General features: G+C 44.7%; 1 protein-coding gene across 2 annotated transcripts in view; it reads left to right on the forward strand.

The window, feature by feature from the left end:
• The window catches only part of coro1cb (coronin, actin binding protein, 1Cb), a 339,064-nt gene that overhangs the window by 219,489 nt on the left and 98,500 nt on the right, over positions 1-21,075 (forward strand). For both annotated transcript variants that reach the window (XM_060912765.1, XM_060912764.1), the window contains exon 10: positions 19,981-20,085. In XM_060912765.1, coding sequence (XP_060768748.1) covers positions 19,981-20,085 — 105 coding nt within the window. The remainder of the gene's footprint in view (positions 1-19,980; positions 20,086-21,075) is intronic.

The following is a 21,075-nucleotide window of genomic DNA, read 5'->3' on the forward strand; positions in this document are numbered from 1 at the left end:
ATTAACTTTATTCTTCTTTAACCATTCTTTGGTAGAACGACTTGTGTGCTTAGGGTAGTTGTCTTGCTGCATAACCCACCTTCTCGAGATTCAGTTCATGGACAGATGTCCTGACATTTTCCTTTAGAATTTGCTGGTATAATTCAGAATTCATTGTTCCATCAATGATGGCAAACTGTCTTGGCCCAGATGCAGAAAAACAGACGCAAACCATTGTGGGTGCAATCAGTTAATTATTGAAATTAAGTGATCAATCTCATTAAATCAGTCTCATTAAATTTTGAAGGTTAATAATTAAAATGAATCAATCCCATTGAATCATTTACTTTGACTCATTTGAATTGAATCATACCATAGAATCAGTCTCATTTGAAGTGAATCATTTAGTGAATCATTTAGTGAATCGTTCAATGAATCATGTAGTGAATCGTTCAATGAATCATTTAGTGAATCATACCATTAATCCTGGTGCTTAATAATAAATTACCAAACAGCTAAATTATGGTATATTTCCAAATTATTACAATCACTTACCATATTACATAACTTTTTATATGCACCTTTTTTGAATTCTTTGAGAGATTGGGGACGTCAGATATTGTTCACACAAATAAACACAGTTTGTTTAATAAATGAATTTATTATAACAAAGATAAACTTGGATAAATCAATATATACAAATATGATATGGTGTGTGTGTGTGTGTGTGTATGGCCTAGCTTGTTGCTAGCTAAAACAAAGGAATGTTATCTAAATAGAACAAAGGATTAGCTCTGTTGCTAATGTGTGCTTGTGTGAAGGACTTGACCATGTGTTTAGCCTCGTGTAGCTAACTACACGTGGTGGAGGCCTAGATTAGCCTTGTGTTGCTAGTGTGTGTTTGTGAAAGGCCCTATGGCCTAGCTAAAGTGTGTTTGTTAGGCCTGGTGAGGCCTAATGAGCATGTGTTGCTAAAGACAAGGGAAGCTGTAGCTAACCCACTAGCTCATAACCATACTGAATCCACTGAAATCTTGATGAGATCAAGATGTATGATAAGGAAATTAAAGTGTTAGTCAGAGAGGAGCATGCACAGCCTATCTATTAAACAATTGAGAGAACATAGAACCAAAATAAATCAACACACTGTGTGTCTAACAGTGTAACAGATAAACCTGGGTTTAAATTCACACTATTTCAATAAAAGCAAATTCCTAAGACTATCTTAATTATGCCCAAATGCCAAAATCTTACTTAATCCTGCCTTTAGCAAGATATGAAGAAGATGTTCGCCGTTGCAGAGCTTCGCTGTTCATGAAGCACGTGAGCCGCCCGTGTAGAAAGTGCAGAGTCTTCTTGGGTCCGGCGGAGCACTTGGGTGGTTCCCGTGGAAAGCAGAGGACTCTTGGTCCGAACTTCAGCGTTCGTGAGGAAAAGTCTCTGATCAGAATAAGATGCACAGCACTTTTGAGTTAAAAAGGATTCAATCGCTTCTTAACTTTTAACTGCCTGGGCTGCAGTCGTGACGTCACTTCTAATACGAGTAAACCGGTTGTAACTCAGGTTGAGTTTAAAGATCGCGCTATTCTGGACTTTTACCTTGGCCAGGGGTTAGGCACAGAACGCGCTGGATGGTGAATCTTGCAAGAAAGAAGTGTTTTCGGGTTTGAGAGCATCTCTTTATGAGTCTAGACTCCTCGGAAACCGGACGCGAGAGACAAAGAGCGGAACTTCTGCTTGGACTTATGTGCGCATGGCGGACTGACGTAGATGATCCTGCCCACGCATGACGTAGGTCACACAGAAGAGGACTGGGATTTGTAGTCCCCAGAGACAAAATGGCGGCATGATACCTACATTCCCCCTTTTGGTCTCAGGGGTATGACGGAGTCGTAGCACTGAGAGCACCGTATCGTATCATCGCTGTGTCCATAGTCCTTGAGGTAGAGTTGTCCTGTGCAGTTCATGGTGTCCTGTGAAGACTGTGTAAACTTGTGAGTTCCAGTAAGACAGTTGGAGACAGAGGCATTTTGGGCATATAATCACTATGGGCATTTTGGGCATATAATCACTATCTAACTAACTAGATCAAAACCACATCAAAAAATATTAAACATTGAACATGAAACATGTAGTGTTCAATTTCTTATGCATAAAAAAACAAGAAAAGAGAGGAAATGAAGGAAGGAAAGAAGTATTAGTGTTTGGGTTGGCAAACCTAATCTTCTAGAAATCTTCTGTGTTTGGTAATAGCAGTGGGTGGTCTGGCCAGAGAGCGTGCGCTACTGCGGCTAAAGCTGTCAGGGACACAGACCATCTTATCTAATTTGGCATAGTGTTATGTATGGGTTGCCTGGGCAGACCCAGTGGATGTCTTTAGTGAGGGTGCATATCTCTAAGTCTTGTGGATTCACAAAAATGAGGATGGCACTGCCAAGACTATATGCCGGGTGTATTTGCGATGAATACACACTAGTAATAATAGCGGATTTTAGTATTTTATCTACCATGTTATACTGAAGGGTTATTACTTCATTGGGTTGGTGAAGTCTGACCGGGAATGTTAGTGTACGCTTATAGTTGAGTGATGCGTACAAGCTAGGTGGACATGATGGGCCTAGCTGTCGTCCACCCCCTGTTGGAGTGAGGACTGTTCAAAAGGTTTGATTCGATTATCATGGAAATCGATATGAAAGCGTTTGATTAGGCCTAGATGTCCTAATGTGATACACGATGGGGAACGGTTTTCCCACGATCGAAAGGTCTCGACCAGGGTGGTAGGAACTTCTCTGAGATTCGGGTGTAGTAGGCTTTGTGTCCTACTCTCGAATCGAGATTCTTTTGGGCACCTGTACAGGTTGACTGTAGGTGGCGTCGTAGGTCGGCGACATGTTGATGTGCGGTGTATGCAATCGCGACGCTCATGGTCTCTGGTTTGTATAGGAGATGCGGGGGAAGAACCGACTCTCGCCCAGTCATCATCCCAAAGGGTGTGACTTCAGTGGCGCAATGAGGGGTGGACCAAATGGCCCTTAGCACCAAGGGAAGTTTCACGTCCCAAATTTTACCATAGTTTGTGATATACTTTCTCAGCATGCTCACAATGGTTTGAGTGGCTCGTTCAGCCTGACCAGAGAATTGAGGGTGGTACGCGATATGGAATTTTGCCTCGATGCCTAACATGTTCCACAGCGCAGCCATTACACCAGCAGTGAAATGGGTGTCTGTGTCTGAGTCGATGGATAGAGGGAGGTTTTTCAAAGAATTGTGGCCACTAGGGGGAATCGCGATGTCGGGTGTTTCGACACCGGACTCGGTGTGCCAAGACATGAACTGAAGTTCATCAGAAATTTGATCTCGCGTGGCGCTCGGTTGATCGGTGTTCGCACTAATCTCGTCGCAACGGGTTTATGCATATTTTGTGGGATCCAACGACTGTGGGGTTTTGTTTTGTGTGAAGCTGACTACGTTTATGTTGCAGGGCTTGGTTGGGATTGGGTCGCCTTGTGAGAGCCGTGTGTCTGAGAAATGGTGGTGAAGACTTTAGCGCACATGAGAGTTGCGTCTTGTGTGTTTGCCTTCGCCACCAGGGGGGGCCCTACATCCTGACCCTTGCCTGCTGTTTCAGAGGGATCTCCTACCCCTTTCACGAGATATACCCGTGGTTCCTGGCCTAGTCATGCCAGCGAATAGCTTTTTGTCATTTTTCTTGGGCTCTTTTGTTTTATCTGTTGAGGGGTCTGACGTCTCCTGTAACAGTTCTTTAATCTCAGCCAACTGGGCTTTTAAAGAGTCCAGCTCTGAGGGGAACTCACCAGGTTGGTCTGAGTCACTGTGTTGGTCGTCTCTACCCTTACGTTTAGAGCTACGGTCGGAACGCTTCTGCCGTTTCTGGTCAGAGCGGGGATGACGGTTTTGCTGCCAACCGTTTTGTTCCCTACGACCCTTTTCATGTGATGGGTGATTGCCATAGTCACTGTGGACTCGCCCTCGGTCCCTCCTGGCCTTACCTTGTCGATTTTTCCACTCACCCTTGTGATGGTTCGGCAAGGGGCGGTTCAGACCGGGATTTCTCCAGGTGGGTCCCCCTTTTGGAGCTTCGCCTCCTTCTAAGGTTAGCAGGGGCCCATTTGCATCCTGGAGCCTAAGGACTCTGGGTTCATCATCATTTCCGTTTGCGGTTTTGACAATGGTCTCCCAGGTCATTTGGGCTAGTCGCCTAGTTTCCCTCATTGAATAGCGACCTCGTCGACACGTCAGTGTGACATGGGTCTGCACGCTTGGGTGGAGGTTATGTAAGAAGAGAGATATGAAACTTCTATCTTCTTCCAACCCTGGTGCGCTACTACCTTGGAAATAGGCAGTACGTAGCCATCTGTAATATTCACGAGGCGCCTCAGACCGTTTTTGTTTGATTTGTAATGCACACAATGTCGCGGAGGTTTCGTCCATGTATGGCGCATATTCTTCCCTCATGTAATTGCGAAGTTTCGAATAACTATCGCGAATGTTTGGGGTAGTGTCTCTAAAAAGGCACGAACGCTACTACTGGAGGTCTTCCAGATTAGTCTAAGTTTTTCACGTGTTGTGGCGTTCGGCAGGTCCATCAGGCATCGGTCAATTCCTCGTAAATAGTTATTTACATTAGTTCTTTGATTGTCGGGATCGAATTGTTTGACATCTTTGGCAAGTAGGTCAATTTGCCGTAGGCGGAGGGCTTGGTGCGCGTTCTTACGCAACTTCTTTTGCTCTCCTGAGTACTCACTGTCTGAGCTACTCTGGAATCACTCCCGCTTCGCACGAGATGTGTGGTCTGATTCATCTGAAGATGGATCAGGGAAACTGTAGCTCACTGACCTAGGTGTGCTACGGGCCTGGGCTCGGGATGAGCGCAGGACGGCTCCATCTTGGCTAAACGACGGAGTCGAGTAGCGAGTTGATGGAGTTTGGCGGTGTGTCTGGTCCTCGACCAGATCATTTACGGTGTCCGGTTCGGACGCCTCTTCCCGCTCTGAGCTTTGGCGCATTGTTGGGGGTCTTTCACGCCCCTCGCGCTGCTCTTTGGGGGTCTGCTCCTGGGCAGCCCTCTTAGCAACCATTTCGGCTTTCTCTAGCCGTTCGGTGCAATCATCAAGGGAGGTCTTCAAGAGCTCACGCTCCCTATGTAAATCATTATTATCGGCTGTCAGCTCGGCGTTGCTGGTGGTCAGCCTTTCAACCTCTCCGCGAAGGCGTCTGATTTCTGAATCAGCATTTTGGAAGTATGAGAGGAATACCTTACCTAGTGCCGCTTGGACACTAAAAGTTGTTCTTTTTGGATCTCTCTCATGTTTGTTTGAATTGTCTATGTTGTTTTGGCATTCACTCTCACTCGTGTACTTAATGTTTGCCTTTTCGGAGGCAGAGCAGTGAATGTGGTCTGCGATGACCTCAAGGAGAGACACGTCTTGAGCATGTCTTCCATTTTTGAGACACGAGGGGATGCCATTTTACTTAGGCAGGATACTAGATAATTAATCAATGAGTTAATTATTAATTTAATCATTATTAACATTAACTATGTAATTAATTAATAAGGTTTATTTGGAAATGCTCTCTTATCCTAAGTTAAATAGGTTATGAGTATTTGTAATATGGTTATCACACTACTGTTAACCGTTTTAGCACACCTGGGGATATACCTTAGCAGTTGCTGAATTAAACTGATAGTTTATTTGTTGCTGCAACAATATTTCAAGAAGTCAACAAACCAATCTTCCTCACACGAGGCACCAATTTACTGTGGGTGCAATCAGTTAATTATTGAAATTAAGTGATCAATCTCATTAAATCAGTCCCATTAAATTTTGAAGGTTAATAATTAAAATGAATCAATCCCATTGAATTGTTTACTTTGACTCATTTGAATTGAATCATACCATAGAATCAGTCTCATTTGAAGTGAATCATTTAGTGAATCATTTAGTGAATCGTTCAATGAATCATGTAGTGAATCGTTCAGTGAATCATTTAGTGAATCATACCATTAATCCTGGTGCTTAATAATAAATTACCAAACAGCTAAATTATGGTATATTTCCAAATTATTACAATCACTTACCATATTACATAACTTTTTATATGCACCTTTTTTGAATTCTTTGAGAGATTGGGGACTTCAGATATTGTTCACACAAATAAACACAGTTTGTTTAATAAATGAATTTATTATAACAAAGATAAACTTGGAAAAATCAATATATACAAATATGATATGATATGGTGTGTGTGTGTGTGTGTGTGTGTGTGTGTATGGCCTAGCTTGTTGCTAGCTAAAACAAAGGAATGTTATCTAAATAGAACAAAGGATTAGCTCTGTTGCTAATGTGTGCTTGTGTGTGTGTGGGAAGGACTTGTACATGGGTTTAGCCTCGTGTAGCTAACTACATGTGGTGGAGGCCTAGATTAGCCTTGTGTTGCTAGTGTGTGTTTGTGAAAGGCCCTATGGCCTAGCTAAAGTGTGTTTGTTAGGCCTGGTGAGGCCTAATGAGCATGTGTTGCTAAAAACAAGGGAAGCTGTAGCTAACCCACTAGCTCATAACCATACTGAATCCACTGAAATCTTGATGAGATCAAGATGTATGATAAGGAAATTAAAGTATTAGTCAGAGAGGAGCATGCACAGCCTATCTATTAAACAATTGAGAGAACATAGAACCAAAATAAATCAACACGCTGTGTGTCTAACAGTGTAACAGATAAACCTGGGTTTAAATTCACACTATTTCAATAAAAGCAAATTCCTAAGACTATCTTAATTATGCCCAAATGCCAAAATCTTACTTAAAGGGATAGTTCGGGATTTTTGACATGAATCTATATGGTATCCCCGTCAGCAGTGTCGTGCATCCACACTGACTTACCCCCGACAGTGTTCTGTGAGCCTAGATATTGTACAGTGTTGGTCAGTGCACAAGTAGTTCCGGCAGGTTTCCTGGGGTCTGCAAAGTAACACGTTTTTCTTCTCAAAACAGCTCCTGTTCGAATGAGTGATTTATTAGCATAACAAAACCCTTGTAGTCCAAAAAGCCACACCTTGTAATTGCTTGGGGCTACTTTCTCTCAATAGCGATCAGTGCGCGCTGTCACTGTTAACAGTTGTGTGCGAGCTAGCCAACAACTTTCATTAGTTGTTCGACAGTGTTTAGCAGCAGCAAATTGCTTTCCTCCTCAGTATACAAGTGCGCTTCCATGGCAGGGAAAAAGAAACTACCACTGCTGCCTATGTAGTGCCCTATTTATACAAATAGGAGTCATTCAGGATTCAGCCATGTTTTTGCTCCGTGTCATGGCTGAATCCTGAATGACTCCTATTTGTATAAATAGGGCACTACATAGGCAGCAGTGGTAGTTTCTTTTTCCCTGCCATGGAAGCGCACTTGTATACTGAGGAGGAAAGCAATTTGCTGCTGCTAAACACTGTCGAACAACTAATGAAAGTTGTTGGCTAGCTCGCACACAACTGTTAACAGTGACAGCGCGCACTGATCGCTATTGAGAGAAAGTAGCCCCAAGCAATTACAAGGTGTGACTTTTTGGACTACAAGGGTTTTGTTATGCTAATAAATCACTCATTCGAACAGGAGCTGTTTTGAGAAGAAAAACGTGTTACTTTGCAGACCCCAGGAAACCTGCCGGAACTACTTGTGCACTGACCAACACTGTACAATATCTAGGCTCACAGAACACTGTCGGGGGTAAGTCAGTGTGGATGCACGACACTGCTGACGGGGATACCATATAGATTCATGTCAAAAATCCCGAACTATCCCTTTAATCCTGCCTTTAGCAAGATATGAAGAAGATGTTCGCCGTTGCAGAGCTTCGCTGTTCATGAAGCACGTGAGCCGCCCGTGTAGAAAGTGCAAAGTCTTCTTGGGTCCGGCGGAGCACTTGGGTGGTTCCCGTGGAAAGCAGAGGACTCTTGGTCCGAACTTCAGCATTCGTGAGGAAAAGTCTCTGATCAGAATAAGATGCACAGCGCTTTTGAGTTAAAAAGGATTCAATCGCTTCTTAACTTTTAACTGCCTGGGCTGCAGTCATAACGTCACTTCTAATACGAGTAAACCGGTTGTAACTCAGGTTGAGTTTAAAGATCGCGCTATTCTGGACTTTTACCTTGGCCAGGGGTTAGGCACAGAACGCGCTGGATGGTGAATCTTGCAAGAAAGAAGTGTTTTCGGGTTTGAGAGCATCTCTTTATGAGTCTAGACTCCTCGGAAACCGGACGCGAGAGACAAAGAGCGGAACTTCTGCTTGGACTTATGTGCACATGGCGGACTGACGTAGGTCACGCGGAAGAGGACTGGGACTTGTAGTCCCCAGAGACAAAATGGCGGGATGATACCTACACCATGATACTACCACCACCATGTTTTACAGATGGGATAAGGTTATTATGCTGAAATGCAGTGTTTTCCTTTCTCCAAACATCTCATCTCATCTCATTATCTCTAGCCGCTTTATCCTTCTACAGGGTCGCAGGCAAGCTGGAGCCTATCCCAGCTGACTATGGGCGAAAGGCGGGGTACACCCTGGACAAGTCACCAGGTCATCACAGGGCTGACACATAGACACAGACAACCATTCACACTCACATTTACACCTACGGTCAATTTAGAGTCACCAGTTAACCTAACCTGCATGTCTTTGGACTGTGGGGGAAACCGGAGCACCCAGAGGAAACCCACGCGGACACGGGGAGAACATGCAAACTCCACACAGAAAGGCCCTCGCCGGCCATGGGGCTCGAACCCAGGACCTTCTTGCTGTGAGGCGACAGCGCTAACCACTACACCACTGTGCCGCCCTTCTCCAAACATAACGCTTCTAATTTAAACCAAAAAGTTCTATTTTGTTCTCATCCATCCACAAAACATTTTTCCAGTAGCCTTCTGGCTTGTTCACGTGATCTTTAGCAAACTGCAGATGAGCAGCAATGTTCTTTTTGGAGAGCAGTGGCTTTCTCCCTGCAACCCTGCCATGCACACCATTGTTGTGTTCTCCTGATGGTGGACTCATGAACATGAACATTAACATTAGCCAATGTGAGAGAGGCCTTTAGTTGCTTAGAAGTTACCCTGGGGTCCTTTGTGACCTCGCCAATTAATACATGCCTTGCTCTTGGAGTGATCTTTGTTGGTTGACCACTCATAGGGAGGGTAACAATGGTCTTGAATTTCCTCCCTTTGTACACAATCTGTCTGACTGTGGATTGGTGGAGTCCAAACTCTTTAGAGATGGTTTTGTAACCTTTTCCAGCCTGATGAGCATCAACAACTCTTTTTCTGAGGTCCTCAGAAATCTCCTTTGTTCATGCCATGATACACTTCCACAAACATGTGTTGTGAAGATCAGACTTTGATAGATCCCTGTTCTTTCAATAAAACAGGGTGCCCACTCACACCTGAATGCCTCTGCATGCTCTTGCGACAAGGCTTTCGCAGATAGCTTTTCGCAGACAGTTGTACAGTTGTAATTTATTGTTGAGCGGGGGAATAGGCATGCGCGATGTTATTCACTGGCACAATGCAAGGGGGCGCGAAGTCGCTAGGAGTAGTTGGTGGGTGTGGTTAGTGGAGTGTTTATCCTCCGGTTACTTATAATGACTAGAACTTTTTTTTTATAAGGACTAAAACTGGAGTCGTATAGATGTACGTACTTCCTCACTTCCTCAATCAACCGCTCTTCATGCTGCTCCATCTTCGCTCGTGTTTTTAAAAATGCCGGTCGTGAAAACAAAACAAACCGGGAAAGTAGGGAAGCAGAAGTGAGTGTACAGCGGGTAGAGTGGACCAATCAGAGCCCTCTTGTCTGCGGCGCTGTCTGCGAGGCTTCTGCGGTGGTCACAATTTTTGGGAGGTGCGCGCAGAGCGTCTGCGAAGGTGGGGGGGCTACGCAGACACTGTCTGCGACACTGTCTGCGAGGACTGGGTTGTCAGCATAAATTGGCCTTGATTGTCATCCCATTGATTGAAAACACCTGACTCTAATTTCACCTTCAAATTAACTGCTAATCAGAGGTTCTCATACGTTTGCCTCTCACAGATATGCAATATTGGATCATTTTCCTCAATAAATAAATGACCAAGTATAATATTTTGTCTCATTTGTTTAACTGGGTTCTCTTTATCTACTTTTAGGACTTGTGTGAAAATCTGATGATGTTTTAGGTCATATTTATGCAGAAATATAGAAAATTCTAAAGGGTTCACAAACATTCAAGCACCAGTGTATATCCTCACCATTTGGATCCTGTAGCATGCTCCAGTCCATAGAATCAAAACAGTCCCTCAGAGCCTCCTCTGCTTCAGGAGTCCACTTCCTGAAGGTGTGTCTGGTTGCGGGTTGCCTTTGTGGCTTGTACTTTGGCTGGAGACAGATTGAGTTTTAGTCTGATTTTCCCAGCAGGGGCAGGGGGTGGCACTGTATGCATCTCTTACATTGGCATATGTAAGGTCTATTGTCCTGTTTTTCCTGGTGGGGCAGTCCACAAATTGATGAAAGTCAGAGAGAGTGGAATCTGATGTGACATGATTGAAATCACCAGAGATCATCATAAAAGCCTCTGTATGTTGAATTTGAAGCCTTGCGGTTGTGGAGTGGATGATGTCAAATGCAGTTTCTGCAAGTGCTCATGGGGAATGTAAACACACACAACAATGGTGTGCGAGAAATCCCTAGGCATGTAATACAGCCAGATACTCCCTGCCAGCAGCTCAGTATCCCTGCAACATTATTATCGGTTCCCTGTTGTGTCTGACAACTACCTCCATGTGCAATACTATAATTTCAGTCAGGATTGTTGTGGACTCGTATGTGGCTGTAGAGCCCAGGTGAGATTTACATGGTCGTCCACAATGTTGGCAGTCAAACCATCCAGGCATGCCAGGTGTTGCCGCTGTTGACTTTCTTCTTGTGCAGGCCTTGATAATGTTTTTGCATCTGTCGTTTTCAAATGTGACATATGCATGTGTGACCAATGTGCGCCAGGCAGTTTGGTTTAGTGCACATTCCTCTAGCTGCCTAGGAAGGATGCCAGCATGTGTAATGTTGATCTTGACACTGTCTTTGAATTGTTTGAGGGGTCTTCCTGTGTTTCTTTTGCTGTGGCAGAGTTCACCATAAAGGAGCTGCTCGGGGATTCTAGAATTATCCATTCGGATGACATGCCCTGTCCATTGGAACTGTTCTTTTAAGGTGGTGGCTTCAACACTTGTAGTTTCTGCTCTGTCCAGGATCTCAAGGTTTGTAATCTTATCCTGCCATTGTATGCCAAGGATTGCATGTAGGCTGCGCATGTGGAAGCGCTCCAGCAGTTTGATGTGTCTTCTGTACAAAGTCCAATTCTCACAACCATAGAGCATGCTAGGGATAACAGCAGCCTTGTACATTTTCAGTTTGGTTGACAGCTGGATGCTGCACTGACTCAGTACTCAGAATTGCAGTCTGCCAAGTGCTTGGCTTGCTTTGCAGATCCTGGCGTTGATCTCCTACTCAAGGGAACCATCACTGGAGACAATACTCCCAAGGTATGTGAAGTCCTCTACAGTCTTTAGTTCTGTCCTCTCAATGGAAATGGAGGAGCAAGGAGCTGTAGAGAGTGGGGCAGACTGGTACAGGATTTCTATTTTTCCTAGACTGATGGTGAGGTCAAAGAGGTCTGCTGCTTCAGCAAATTTGTTGACTATCAGCTGTAGGGTAGGCTCCTTGTGTGCCATTAGGGCACAGTTGTCAGCAAACAGGGCCTCCAGGATGATTTTCCCTACTGTCTTTGTTTTGGCTGTCAGGCAGCAGAGGTCAAAGAGGGACCCATCAGTTCTATACCTCAAGTACATGCCATCTTTGATGTCTCTCACAGGATGATTTAAGACACAGGTAAAGAAGAGATTGAAGAGCACCAGGGCCAGAACACACCCCTGTTTTATGCCATTTGTGATTTCAAATGAGGCCAGATACCTCTCCACCAGAAAGTACTAGGCCCGTTATGTCATCGTGAAACAAGTGAATCAGTTTGACAAACTTTCTAGGGCAGCTGAATTTCTCAAGTATTGTCCAGAGTGCCTCCCTGTTGACAGTATCAAAACCCTTGGTCAGGTCAATGAAGACTACATATAAGTCCAGGTTCTGTTCCTTGCATTTTTCTTGCACCTGACGGACTGTGAAAATCATGTCAACAGTACTGCAGCTTGGACAGAAGCCACACTGTCCATCTGGTAGATTTTCTTCTGAAATGGTAGCGATCAGGCAGTTAAAGATGATGCACACAAGGATCTTTCCAGCAATAGACAAAATGAAATGCCATGGTAGTTGCCACAGTCTGATTTGCTACCCTTGTTTTTGAAAAGGGAGATGATTGTGGTGTCTCTGAACTCCTTCCCATATGTTTTTGAGGATGTTGTGGAAGGTTTCTAGGGCCATTTGTCCTATTGCTTTGTATATATTGGGAGGGATGCCATCCATCCCAGGAGCTTTTCCTAAATTAGTCTGGCTGATTGCTTTCTTGACCTCCTGCAAGGTTGGAGGAAGGTCAAATCTATGTATCATGGGTCTCTGCGGAATCTGGTCCAGGGCTTCTCTGCTGACAGTGGCTGGTCTGTTGAGAAGTCCTCTTGCTAGAAGGGCTATTCTCCTCTCTGGTCTTGTGGAGGTTTGCTGGTCCATCATTGTATGGATGTTCCATGCATCAAAGATCGTAATTTTCTTTTTTTGTAGGTTTCCTTGTTATTTGTTGATTTTCGACCACTATGTGGGTAAAGTTGCCAGCTGCAGCTAGCTAGCCATTTGGGGTAGGGACGAGCAATGTTTGAGACACCTTTTCTAGTCTCTTTCTTCCTGTGAGGGTGTGCAGCACTACTGTAAATAGGCTGCTCAGTCACCTGGGAGAACACCAAACTCCTCGGTCATCCCGGAGTCAGAGATAAGAGAGTGGCTATTGTCACCAGGCTGCTTGCATGCAGGGTTGAGACTACAACTCTCAGTGGTCACTTCCACCTGTTGCTTTTCCCCTTCCCCATTGCTGCAAGGCTTTGAAGATAGCAAAGCAAGAGAGATGAGAGATTGCACATAGAAACTTGTGCGGGAAGTGATTATAGTGGGAAAGTCAATGCACAGGGGCAGTCCCACACTCTCAGCCTAGGAAGTCAGGTTCTGGTGGTATGAAAGAGCTGTCACAACCAGAGACTTCTTCGGCTGCAGTATATGACCATGAAGTGTCTTGCATGTGTATTTGAGATGTTGCTAGTTAGCTACGTTTTGGTAAAGCTGCACTCCCTGTAGATCTTCAGGTTCCTTACCAGGGCAGCCAGCTCATCGCTCGTTAGCCAGCAAGTTCACATTCCCCATCACGACCAATGGAATAGAGGCTTGTACCTCCACCGCTTCTCCAGGCACCAAGCTCTCACCTTAGTGCCAGCTCTGCAGCCTCGGTAGTTCTGCCTCAGTTCCTCTGGTATAGGGTAAACACTGCTGGCATTTCCTCATAGTGCAAGCAGCTGATCTCTTGAATAAACAAGTTTGCTGCCACTGTTCTGTTGAGGAGAAAAAGTCATATCCATAGGATAGAGTAGAACACTACACAAAGTATGTAATCAAAGTTAAAAAAGTCAAAGAATGTGCAAAAAGCAATAAAACAAACATGCTAGACAGACAGAGCTACTGGAAAGGCTGCCACTCGTGTCAGCGCCAACAGTGAACACCCTCTTGGATATGCACTCTCTTGGATATAGATTAAACAATGAGGCCACAAAGGAGAACAGCCCTCTAGCCAGGGAACTGGTCCATTACAAGATTGACATTGCTGCTCTCAGCAAGACTCGTTTTGCTGATGAAGGGTCAATCTATGAGCCTGAAGGTGGCTATATGTTCCTTTCGAAAGGGAAAGCTATAGATGAGGACAGGATACATGGAGTTGGAGTTGCCATCTGCAACAGTCTCCTTCAACAGCTTTCTGATCTCCCCACAGGAGTAAACGAGCATTTGATGAAGCTGCGCTTCCCTCTCACACCCTCTCAGCATGTTGTCATCATAAGTGCCAATGCTCCAATGCTAACCAGCAGTGAAGATGACAAGGAAGCATTCTACAAGAACCTTCATGCCATGGTGAAAGACACCCCAGCGAGCAACAAACTCATATTACTCAGTGACTATAACACTAGAGTGGGATGTGACTACAAGAGATGGGATGGTGTGCTGGGCAAGCCACAGGCTTGGGAAGGTGAATTCTTCTGCTGACCTTGGGTGCCAAGAACAACTTGACCATCACCAACACACACTTCAGAATGGCCAACAAATATAAAACAACATGGATACATCCTACATCCAAGCATCGGCATCTTGTAGACTATGTCATTGTCTGCAGGAGAGATGTATACATGACATCCAGATTACCAAAGCCATGCGAGGAGCTGAATGTTTATCTGATTACAGATTGGTCACGTCTCTCCTGTGCATCCACTTTGCCCCAAGGCATGTGGCTCCAGTATTGGATTTGTCAGCCATACTCGGTCCCATTAATGGAGACTACACAACTGACATCATGGATGGTCAACTAAAGAATGTATGATGCGACAATGTAGAGTTGGAGCAATATCTCTGCAGTTCTCTTCAGTTCTGTAAGTTTGCCAACCAGTAATCAGAATGAAAAGGATGGAACAAAGCTTGAGTGGCCATATGCAAGGCATGAAACATGTTAATAGTATAAAAATCCAAATTGTAGTTTAACAGAACCTTAATGGGGGGAAACAACTTTCTCTTAACATGGTTATTTGTTTGCCCCCAGTGGAGGTAATGAATACACCCCCAGGCAGGTAACAGTAGGAGGTCATACATGCAGCAGTTGGCAACAGGAACTAGCTGGTGCTAGATAACTAACCTTAGCTAAACTGGTTGTATATTGCAGGCAACAATTCAAGAAATATTGGGTTATTTTATATATAGACACAGACTGATGAGTAAAGCAAGGACAGCTGTTTTCATATTGGCATAACACAAGGATAGGTAACTACAGCAGGTGGGCAGCACAGTGGTGTAGTGGTTAGCACTGTCACCTCACAGCATGAAGGTTCTGGGTTTGAGCCCAGTGGCTGATGGGGGCCTTTCTGTGTGAAGGTTGCATGTTCTCCCTGTGTCTGCGTGGGTTTCCTCTGGGTGCTCTGGTTAGGTTAACATGGGGTGGCCTTTGGCTGAAGTGCCCTTGAGCAAGGGATCTGTCCCCCAGCTGCTCCCTGGGCACTGTAGCATAGCTGCCCATTGCTCTGGGTATGTGTGTGTGTTCATTACTCACTTGTGTGTGTGTGTGTGTGTGTGTGTGTGTGTGTGTGTGTGTGCGTTTCACTGCTTCAGATAGGTTAAATGCAGAGGACGAATTCACTGTGTTTGAGTGTGCATGTGACAAAATAAAGGCTTCTATTTTTTTCTATTTAACTACACAGGTAATTTTGATAGCATATGCTGTCCTTTGCTTGCATTTATCTCTGGGATAGCTTTTCATCTACAGTATTCTGGGGACTGATATTGCACTTGGCTATCAATATCACCTGTCTAATATCCGTGTATTTAGAGGCTGACAACAGATGTCAGTTCTACTAGTGACAGCCTTGTTGATGTTGGCACTGATAGCATTTGTTTCTAATGTGCTGCAATATTGCTTGGAGTATCCATATCCATAGTTCTAACACAGTCTCAGTATTTGGAAGAACATGCATAAGTGGTGTGCTTGAATGAAATAACTTAGACATGTCGGTTATGTAGCTTTCATTAACTTTTGTTGTTTTACATGACAGTGACTTTCAAAACAATAAGACACAGATGTGTCTACCTTATTGTGATGTATGTCATCTGATGTATGTCATCAGCAACAGCAGAGCATAGGGATCTGGCTGGTGTGTAAGGTCAGATCAGTCTCTGGATGTATGCTGGACCTAACCCCTTGACTGCCTGCTAAGTTAGCACTAATGTCTTAAATTTGATGTAAGCTGCAATGTGTAGCCAGTGAAGGGCAGCAAGCAGATGGGTAATGTGTGAGGAATGAGGGAGGTTGTTGACCAGGCAGGCTGCAGCATTCTGGAGGAGCTGCAGGGGTCTGATAGTAGATCCTGGAAGGCCAGCAAAGAGAGAGTTTCAGTAGTCTAAGCGGGAGAGGATTAGTGTTTGGACCAGGAGCTGAGTAGAGTAGTGGTGAGGAAGGGGTGGATCCTTCAGATATTGTAAAGGATAATAATCTGCATGTCCGGGTCACTGCAGTGATGTTTGCTGAGGAGGAGAGCCTGTCATCAAACACCACCCCAGGTTCTTCACATTGCGATAGAGAGGTCCCCAGAGAGATGACGAAGTCCAGGAGTGGAGATGATTGAGCGAGAATGTAGATCTCCTTTGTCTTGCCTGGGTTGAGCTTCAGGTAATGGTTGTCCACCTACCTCTGGATGTCACACAAACCTGTGTGTCATAAGGAGGAAAAGAGAGAAACAATTGAGTGTCGTCATCATGGCAGTGGTAGGATAGCCCATGAGCAGAGATAACTGGGCTGAGAGACTGGGTGTAGAGGGAGAAGAGAAGCAGCCCAAGGACTGAAACTTGAGGGGCACCAGTGGTAAGTGGGTATGGTGCTGATACTGTAGGTAGGACTTGAACCAGTCCAGGGCTGTCCCACAGATCCCCAGAGTGGATAGGGATGTTTTAAATTTTACTTAACTTTTATTCTATTTTATTCTGCTGTTTTTTTTTTAATTGAACTTTTACTTCATTTTATTATTTTATTTCTACTATTGTTTAATTCTTATTATTTTTCTTCCCCATTTATTTTATGTAATTTTATTTTCTATTGCTTACTGTTTTGCTTTTACTTCTGTAAAGCACATTGAACTGCCACTGTGTATGAAATGTGCTATATAAATAAACTTGCCTTGCCTTGCCTAGGGATGACATGAGGCTGGGATGATCAGTGTAGCGAGACCCTGATATGGGTGGAGCACAGAAGCACAGCAGGCGGTTGTTTACATTGAAGTGTGTTTCTTTTATTTTTGCTTTTCAGCATAGGGCTCAAAGACTCTCACTCTCTCACACATGCGCGCACACACACACAGGCTACAGGGGTGATAGTGTTCCGGCGCCGCGCCGGATTTCCGGCGTACCGTGGCTGGGGAAAAAAAAAATCTAGTTCGCCCATTGTCCTGTGTCATTCTGAGATGCGCAGATAGACAGTAAAGGGAATTCGCATGATATGGAACTAGTGGGAAAAAAGTGCCATCACGGCACGAATTAGAGGGTCTAATTCGTGCCGTGACGGCACTTTTTTCCCACTAGTTCCATATCATGCGAATTCCCTTTACTGTCTATCTGCGCATCTCAGAATGACACAGGACAATGGGCGAACTAGATTTTTTTTTCCCCCAGCCACGGTACGCCGGAAATCCGGCGCGGCGCCGGAACACTATCACCCCTGCAGGCTATTATCGAGCCCTCGGCGCCAACCTCCCCTTCTCACTCTCCTTTTATCGGGTGCAGTCACTGAAGGAGACACACAAACACGTTAATTGACAACAGGTTTAGTGATACGACCACTCACCTTCCCTGACTCCGCTCTCCATTCACAGACCGATGCTCGGCCATGCCCCCGCTGCCACAATCAGCAGTGTCAAATGCAACAGAATAGTCTATGAGAATCAGGACTGAGGAGAAGGAAGTGGCATGTGCTGCCTGAAGTGCCTCACTGACAGAGAGAAGTGCAGTCTTGGTTGAGTGTCCTGCCCAGAAGTCAGACTGGTGAGGTTCCAGGAAGTTGTTCTGAGAGAGAAAAGAGGAGAGTAGCAACAGCACATTCAAGTCTTTGATAGGAAGGGGAAAAGAGAAACCAAGAAGTAGTTCTGGATGACAGAGCAGTCTAGGCTGGGTTTTTTCTAGGGAAAGTATCCAGAGGATGAGGTGGAGTTGACAATAGAAATGAGTAAATGGGAGGATATCAGGAGGGATAGTCTGGAGGAGCGATGAGGGGATATGGTCAAGGGCACAGGTGACAGGACAGTGAGAGAGCAGTAGCTGGGAGAACATCAAATGTGGAAAGAAGGGAAAAGGAGAGAGCAGGGGGAAGAAACAAGGCTGGGATAGGAGGGGGAGGCAGGAGTGGTGAAGGAGTTATGGATGACCATGATCTTTTCTTCATAAAAGACCTCAAAGTCCTCTACAGTGATGGAGGACTGAGGTACAGCTGGTGGAGAGCTGAAGAGAGAAGAGAAAACAGAGAACAGTTGATGAGAGTTAGAGATCGATAGTTATGAGTAAAACTGACTGATAAAATTTGATCTTGGCTGATGTGAGTGAAGTTGTGAACTTGGCCAGGAGGTTCTGGCAGTGAGACAGGTCAGCTGGGGCCCTGGATTTTCTTCACTTCCTCTCTGCTGCTAGCAGGCTACTTCTGCTGGAGCAAAGTGTTTCAGACATCCATGGACTAAGAGGGAAAGATCTTGATTGCCTTAAAGCAAGAGGAGATAATGCTTAATGTGTTAAATGAGGAGAGAGAGGTGAGCAGAGAAGATGCTGCAGATTCAATGGGGAGATTGGAGAAGGATTCAAGGGGGGGAAGGAAATAGTGACAGAGGAGGCAAGAGAGGAGGGAGAGAGGGAGTGGAGGTTCTGACAGACAGTAACAGTGGGGGTAGGGGGAGGGGTGGAGAGGAAGAGGGAGGGAGAATGAAATGAAGTGGTGGTCATACAGCTGGAGAGGGGTAACTGTGGGATCTGAGGCAGAGCAGTTTGTGAGGATGACCAGGTCTAGAAGGTTACCACATTTATGGGTTTGAGGTGAGTGCAGCAGGAAGAGATCAAAGGAGTGGAGTAGTGGAAGGAAGGCAGCAGGGTGGGAGGCTTCTAAGTGAAGGTTGAAGTTTCCCAGGAGCATCACTGGGGTGCCATCTTCTGGGAAGCAGCTGAGTTGGATGTCCAGTTGATCAAAGAAACATCCCACAGGACCTGGCGGGCGATAACCAACAATGACAAACAGGTTAACAGGAGAAGAGACTGAAACAGAGTGAAACTCAAAGGAGGAGATGGAGAGGTGAGAGAGTGGAAGAGGTGAAAACTTCTATGACTGAGAGATCAACAAACCAGTACCACCATGACCAGATGATTGTGGGGTGTGAAAAAGGAGAAGGAGGTGGCTGCAGGTCTTGTGGTGTCAGCTGAAATCCAGGTCTCAGTCAGTGTAAGAATGTGATGGAACAGGAGGGAGGCATAGACAGAAATGAAGTCAGCTTTCCATGTGGCAGACTGGCACTTCCATAATCCAGAAGGTGTCAATGGAGGTAGATGAAGGGTAGATGAGATTGGAGAGGCACTGTGCTTGCACAGAGCCATGGCAGTGGAAGCACCTTCTGTGCGTGAGAGCACAAACAAGGATGGGTAGAGACACATAATGAACAGGTTATGGCAGTGGTAGGAGAGGAGGAGAGATTATGGGAAGAAGCAACACTACACTTGAAACCGTACTAAAAGCCCTCCTAATTAACAAATGAAAAAAAGCTGATCACTTGTGCAATCGAAACTGATGGGCAAATCCCGTCTAGGAGCTAAGCAGCTGTAAACACAAGGTAATAGAGTAGCATGTGCCTAACAAGCAACAGACAAACACTGAGTATTCAGCTGATACAAGAAATAGATGATAAACAGAGTATTCTATTCATGAAAACAATCAGCAAAACACAGAAAACTTAGCCTGCACTAGAAGTATTCCATTGCTCCTAGAATGCACTCAAATTGTTTCTATAAAGCTGTTGATGTAAATGTAAAAATCATGTAAATGTAAATCAAAAATCATGTTGATGTAAATGTAAAAATCATTGTGTTCATTATATATATATATATATATATATATATATATATATATATATATATATATATGTGTGTGTGTATGTGTGTGTGTGAGATATGTTTGCCACGTCACATGCCTAGACACTTGATTTTAATTTACAGAAAAACATGGATGAGCCAATTTCAGTACATGAGATGGACACCAGCAATGGAGTGCTACTTCCATTCCATGACCCGGACACAAACATTGTCTACCTCTGTGGAAAGGTAGGAGATTTGGACACATGCGAGTTAAATACACAGTGCAACTTTGTCTGACTGGCTGCTGTATATTTTTTAAAACCTCTGTGGCCACTATCTGTTAATATTTACTGTGTCAAAATGTTAAAATTTTAAACTTCCTCCTTCTGTTGTGAATGGACGAAGGGGAACTGTCAAATGTGTGTGGTATTAATTTGCATTGTCTCAGTCTGTGGACAATAGACTCCTTGCACTGAAGTCAGATTTACCTTAGCAACCATCGCTACCCTGGACCTGGGGGACAAGCAAACTTTGTTTACATACTGAAGCCAAGTGAAGATGTTCAATGTGTGTTGCTGTTGTCCAAAGAAAATTACAGCTAAAAAGCTCTACTACCGGGTTACTTGGATAATCTTAGTCAGAAAGAAGCGAAGGATAGATATATACAGAAATTAGAGTTTATTAGTGGTTCTGATCCATACAAAATTCCTCAAAACGACTGGAGTGATGGTGCAGATTTGTGGCCTAGTGTTAGTGTTAGCTACATGTTGGAATATACCTTCTTTTCCCAAAGAGTCCTGGCATGGAAGAACAGTTTTTAAAAAACTACAAAAGCAAGAAAACCTTCTTTTTGTAAATAATTTTTCCCAAGATCAGTTTTTGGGAAAGCCCCGTGGCCAGCGAGGGCCTTTCTGTGTGGAGTTTGCATGTTCTCCCCGTGTCCGCGTGGGTTTCCTCCAGGTGCTCCGGTTTCCCCCACAGTCCAAAGACATGCAGGTTAGGTTAACTGGTGACTCTAAATTGACCGTAGGTGTGAATGTGAGTGTGAATGGTTGTCTGTGTCTATGTGTCAGCCCTGCGATGACCTGGCGACTTGTCCAGGGTGTACCCCGCCTTTCGCCCGTAGTCAGCTGGGATAGGCTCCAGCTTGCCTGCGACCCTGTGGGACAGGATAAAGCAGCTAGAGATAATGAGATGAGATGAGATGAGATGAGATGAGATGAGATGAGATGAGAT

This window comes from Neoarius graeffei, chromosome 28 (genome assembly GCF_027579695.1).
Source record: "Neoarius graeffei isolate fNeoGra1 chromosome 28, fNeoGra1.pri, whole genome shotgun sequence".
Lineage (NCBI taxonomy): Eukaryota > Metazoa > Chordata > Actinopteri > Siluriformes > Ariidae > Neoarius > Neoarius graeffei.